General features: G+C 48.0%; 1 protein-coding gene across 1 annotated transcript in view; it reads right to left on the reverse strand.

The window, feature by feature from the left end:
- The window catches only part of LOC126946749 (phospholipid-transporting ATPase IG), a 159,714-nt gene extending 155,063 nt beyond the window's left edge, over nucleotides 1-4,651 (reverse strand). The window contains exon 1 of the mRNA XM_050777417.1: nucleotides 4,483-4,651. Coding sequence (XP_050633374.1) covers nucleotides 4,483-4,509 — 27 coding nt within the window. The 5' untranslated portion in view covers nucleotides 4,510-4,651. The remainder of the gene's footprint in view (nucleotides 1-4,482) is intronic.
- Between the last annotated feature and the right edge of the window lie 1,349 nt (nucleotides 4,652-6,000).

Below are 6,000 nucleotides of genomic sequence, written 5' to 3' on the forward strand. Positions count from 1 at the left end.
GCAGGAGAATCGCTTGAACCCGGAAGGTGGAGGTTGCAGTGAGCCGAGATCGTGCCATTGCACTCCAGCCTGGGTGACAAGAGTAAGACTCTGTCTCCAAAAAACAAACAAACAAACAAACAAAAACCAAGAGGATAATGCAGATGGCAGATCCTGGGACTTCTCAGCATGATCCAATTCCCATAATCTCAAAAAAAGGGAAAAAAAGAAAGATTATACTATGGTCAGTATAGCTTTCGGCATTAGGTGTATTTATTCTAATTCTTAGAATACTAGTAATGTATATGGTATACCCCAATTAACAAGAACTCATTCTGCATAAGGGCAGGTTTACAATAATCAGTATCTATAAGTTAAGGTTATCATTTATGGGATACATACAAAAGTTGTTCTTTCAAAAAATATTTTACTGAACACCTACTAGGGGCCAGGCACTGTGCTAGGAGGTAAGAACACACTGTGAACTGTCCCTGTCTAGGATAGCCTTTCTCAATTAGGGTTCCTTAACTCCAGCTATGCAGAAAAATGTTAATTTATTACTAACAATGCATGTCCTAGGGCATCAGTGCCAATTCTCTCCATGTTGTGAAAGACTAGTCTAGGGAACCATACAAGTTAAAAGGCAATTATAACACAATATGATTAAAAAAAAAAAAAAGTTGCTTTTAAGTATGGTCAAGTTCAACTGCTAAACCTAGACCTCGATGAACAGCCATGTGGGAGTCAAGATACACAGACCATTTGTTATAGTTGTGCAAATGTAAAAATATTGCAATACATACATACAGATATATTTCCAAACACAGTAAAATAAAATCAGTATTTTCCCGCTCTTCAATGTCAGGCCAGAGTTATTAAAGTGAAACAAACAAAAAAAAATGTTTAATTATTCTGATAATTTAAAGGGGAAACTAAAAACCTTCTTGCTCCTGGGGGGGAAGGGGGGAAAGCAATTACCTGAACTATTTTTTAAATTGTCTCCATATATTGTTTCATTAGCCTAGCTTTGCCTTGGACTCAAAGCAATAAATTAGTTACCTATTTCATTAATTCTTATTTTGTACTTTTTAGTCATTTTAAATTTCCATTCTTCCTTATGCAGTCTATTTTCTTTCCAGTCCTGGGCATTTTCTGTGTGATATTATGACTATATGCTACATGCTTTATGAAACCAAAGCAGTTTAAGGATTTCTAGAATCAGAGATTTAAATGTACTCCAGTATTTCATACTCATAATTAAGCTTTCATGTATCAAAGGTCTAGAAATGCATACCTGTTAACTATCACTCTCTGACAAGCTAAACTGACAGCATCCTCTTGGCCAAGCCCCCAATCTACTTTATCAAGAAATCTCTTATTTTGAATCTTTAGTATAAAATAATTTAATAAGCCAAAAACAGGGGGGAATTGTTTTCAGACTTTCAAAAAATCTTTAAGACCAAGAGAACATGTTACTATAATCACTAGGAATTGCATTAAGAATAAAGCAAAACAGGATAACATAAAAGTCCACGACCCTTAAATCTCAACTAGTCCAGACTTCTGATTAAATATGCCTTTGAAGAAAATAAGTTGTACAGACAGAACTATTATTATTTATTTACTGTATTTATGGAGATGTTGACTGAGAACAGGTGGTGCTTTTATTGCACTCAGAAACATCTAACTCTTAAATCCTTTAGGACATCCTCTACATGCCTCAACCCTAAAATGCTATACACCAAATCCACCAATTTCTTTCCACCTCAAAACTGTCAAAAGGAAAGTCATAATCCATCAGAAAGAAAGGAACACAGTTATTAATGGCAAAGACGTCAAGACCATGTATTTTAAAAATACAATGAATCACTATTTTCTTTTAGCTTGAAATTGGAAAACTTGAAAAATAAACGGCATTTCAAAAATGATTCAGCAAACACAACTAAGCTATAGAAGATGATGCTTGTAAGAATCCTAAGGGATTCTTCCACTTCAGGTTTAAAATATAAAGAAAGCACTTTTCTAATATGTAGTCTAGTCTTCAACAACCAACAACTACAATCAACACCACTGTAATTTATTTCACAATCAAAACCAATTTCAGACACGTACAGGTACACTAAAAACCACAACTGATTTTGAAAGGAATTCATAGCTCCATTTCTAAAATATTAAAACAATCATAAGACAATTCACAACCTTGACTACATCTATACTGCTGTGAAAGTCTCAAAGTTCCAACCAAATCTTTAATTCTAGTCTTCTAGTAATTTAAATGGAAGTACCCCTCAAAGAATTTGTCAGGCAAAAGATGAGAACAGCATATGGTTTACTGATCTAAGAGACGGAAAAATTGCCACCCGCCCCCAAATTTTGAAGCCGTTTTTTAACAATGAGTATTTGATAGTATTTTTCACATTCAGTCCAACGGTATGCAGATTAATTCCTTGCCCTGGGCCTAGGGCTCTGACACAACTCCTAAGAACCTTTCAGCTTACTGCACAGGTACAAATTCCCGATACTTACCACAGTCATGGCTGCACAGGAAAATGTGAACAGCTGAACATTCCAGCTGCAACAGTGAGGTCAAAGCTCATTTCAGTATTAGCAAAAGTGATTCTCTGCTGAGATCTTGGTTGGGGATGCAAAGTACTAGCCTCAAACCTGCAGGCTGGCACCTCAACAACTGCTGCAAATTCTACTGCATGCCCTGGCTTCCTGGGCCAGCACTGCTTAATTACTATACTCTGATACGATGCAGATCACTCTTCGCAAAAGGGAAGCAAATGAGCTTTTAGACCAGTACTTGAGCTGTTCAGTTTCAAATGTTCAAATCCTTAAGAAAAAAGGGGGGGGGGATTTCAACAACTTAAGTTTAATGATTTTATTATGATTCAGAGCCTAGTTGTTTTCCACCATAAGAGTGCCATGTGAAAAGATTACCCTTTTCCTAAATACTACAATTAGCTTTCACTGCCACCTTTCCCTTTTTGTCACCCCCAAACAACACTCCAAGATCACAAGAATCTATGTGAAACAGAGCTATTAAGAACAATACCCGTTTGCAATCTCAGGCTAAATGTGAGAAACCAATTTTAGTCACTTGCTTCAGCAAAGCTATTAGTACAAGCCGTCACCTACGGATTTCAAGATGATTGATATGTACAACCTCTATTGCTCTATGCCACAGGTAATAAATCTGTTCCAATTTCATACTGCATGTTTCTGGGAGAGGTCAACATTTAGAAAACCATTAACATAGCACTATTGTGATAATAATATTCTAAAAAGGGATGTACAAGTATTACTTTTAACCTGTGTACATTTGTGAAAGTTTCAAATGAAGGAAAAATGAGAGCAAATTTACCCGATGTATGAAAAATGTTAGCAACGCTTTGATTAGGAATAATTGCATGAATAAAACCAAATCGACGTGTTCTCAAAAGATGTATTTTAAGGCAGGTAGAGGAACTCAGCATTCAACCCTTTTTCCTAACTACAGAAAAATCAAAATTTGCAGATGAACCATTTCTTTCACATCATTGGCAGAAATAAAATCCTATTCCCGCCACCTCCTCTTGCAATTAAGGAAGTTGCTACAAATAGCAGCACAGAACGTAAATGGTCCTGTTTTGCTCCATTCTTAATGTACCCTCTAGGAGTAAACAGGTTACTCAAAAAAGTCAGTAGCCAGAAAGCGATTTTCCCTATGGCAAACTCCCTTGAAAATGAAATTCCCCTTTCTGGGGATTTTGAAGGGGGTAAACGTGGACGGAGGAGTCCAGTCGCAGCCCGCCTTCTCCGATGGGTTCAAGGTCTGGAGTGCTCAGTCCTCCGCGAAGCTTCAGACCAGCGATCGGCAGCACGGGCAGTGGCGGCGCAGCCTCCTCGCGGCTGCACATCCACCCAGCCCACCCTGACAATCACGCTCGCCTTTCAAACACCCTAAAGGTGAGCTTTGTAGGCCGGGTCTCCAAAGTTTGCCCGGCCTCCGGTCAGCAGCCGCCCGCTGGCTGAGCCCTAGGCAAGGCTGAGTCTTGCCCTAGCCTCCGGCTCCCTCAGCCCCCAGCTCTTATTTTGGGCCACGGTGACAGGTCTAGGTTTACCTCCATGTGCTCGTGGCAGAGGAAACAAAAGAAGGCAACCTCCCTGAGAATAAAACGCCATCTTCGACCAATTGGCAAACTGAGGGGTCCCCAGGTCGGTCTCCCCACGAGTCCCCCACCATCCAGCCCGAGGGCGGCCCCCAGTTTCAGGCAGAGTTTGTAACAGCTCCGGGAAGCCCTAGTCGAATTGTCCTGGGGGCGAGGGTGGGATACCCCGAGAGCCCTACCTGCCACCCCTCCCCGGCCGCCTGGGCACCGTGTTTCGGTGAAAAGAAGAGGGGTGGTGGTGTCTCCCAGAGATGTAATTGCCCCCTGAGAAAATTGTTGTGAGGGACCCGGCGAAGGGGCTGGCGAGCAAACAAACCGGCACGCGCGGAGCCGCAGCGAGTATACTTACAAAACGATTCAAGCTCCGGCGGAACATCGCGTCGAAGGCCGCCGGGCGCTGAGCTGGGCTCTACTGGGCTGTCTGGGAAGGCGCCGTCCACAAAACACACTGCGGCGTGGGCCGGCCGCGCCAAGCGGAGCAGCGAGGCGGGCTGCCGGGCCACCCGCTCGCCGCCTGCTCTCTTCGGCTCTCCTCGCTCCCCCGCCCCCCAGCCGTCCGCAGCCTCGCCGCCGCCCCGCCTCACTCGCGGCCCGCCCCCGGCCTGCCTGACCCGGGGGCGGCAGCCCCGCGGATCGCCCTTATCTGGCCCCGGCACCGCGGGCCGGCAGCTCCCGCAGCACCCACTGAGAAGGCGAGCCCGCCGCGCGGGGGAAGGATGGCGGAGGAGCGCGAGGCTCCTCCTGTGGGGAGGGGGGCGCCCCCGTCTCTCCGCCAGCGCCGGGCTCGGCACCCCGCGGGATGCACTCTTCCCCGACGCGGCACCACCGTCCGCCTCCCCGCTGGACTCCGCGGCCGCCCCCCTCGGGGCACGAGGAACCCTCCCGAGGCACCCCGCGCCTCACCTCGCCTCAGCCCGACACTACTCCCCTGTCTCTGTCGGGAGCCACAGCCTCCCTCGCCCCAGCCCTAACTCGTCCGCCGCGCCGCGCGTGCCGCGCCGCGCTGTTCAGCTCGCAGCCCCTCCTCGGTCCGTGGCTGCCGCGCCGCCCCGCGCTCTCGTCCCGCACTGGGGCTAGGGAGCCTCGGTACAGCCAACCGGCCCGCCCCGAGCCAGCCGACGGCCAGGCTCCCCCTTCCGGGCGTGGTGGAGCGGGGCTCCGAGGCAGGGCACCGTGGGGACCCCAGCGCGGGAGGGGCGGGGCAGGGCGAGAGGGGGGACTAGTTCTGAAAGCCCACCCTCCTCATCTCCACGGACGAGGGTTCCCCCTCGACCCTCGCTACGCTGTACTCCCACCTACGCGGCTTTCCCTCCTCTCGGTCTTCCTCTCGTCCTGCCTGCCCACCTAAGCCTTCTTACTTCCACTTTCTCTGAGGTTGTAAAGTCAGGCTTTGTGTCGTTGCTGCTGCGCAGCGGGGCGGGATTTCCCTGACCCCCTCCCCGCCCCACCCCAGGCCCCTCCCGCTCGCCCCCTCCCCCGCCTTGCTCCCGGGGTAGCCTGGGAGTTGTAGTCCAACCGTCCCCCTACTCCGCCTGGTACCGCGGGCTGGGAGCTCCCCCACACGCTAGTCCCAGGTTTGCCCAGAGGGTTGAAGAAGGAAGCGCGGGCTGAACAGCGGGTTCTCCACGCTGGCCGGCTGGGTGTGGAGGCCGGGTGCACTCGGTAGCTTCCTAGTGGTGGGACATGTGAGAAGGATAAATTAGGCAAAGCTCCGAATCCTGGGAGCTTTCCCTGGAACGCAAAATGTGCGCATCAGGAAACCCTCTCCACCCTCGGCCCCCAGCTTAGTGCTGGAATTTGCGAAACTTTAAAAAAAGCGAGTCCAGAATTGCCACGAGACTGGGCATCCCTCCCAACTACCACAACC

The sequence above is a fragment of the Macaca thibetana genome, chromosome X, assembly GCF_024542745.1.
Source record: "Macaca thibetana thibetana isolate TM-01 chromosome X, ASM2454274v1, whole genome shotgun sequence".
Taxonomy (NCBI): domain Eukaryota; kingdom Metazoa; phylum Chordata; class Mammalia; order Primates; family Cercopithecidae; genus Macaca; species Macaca thibetana.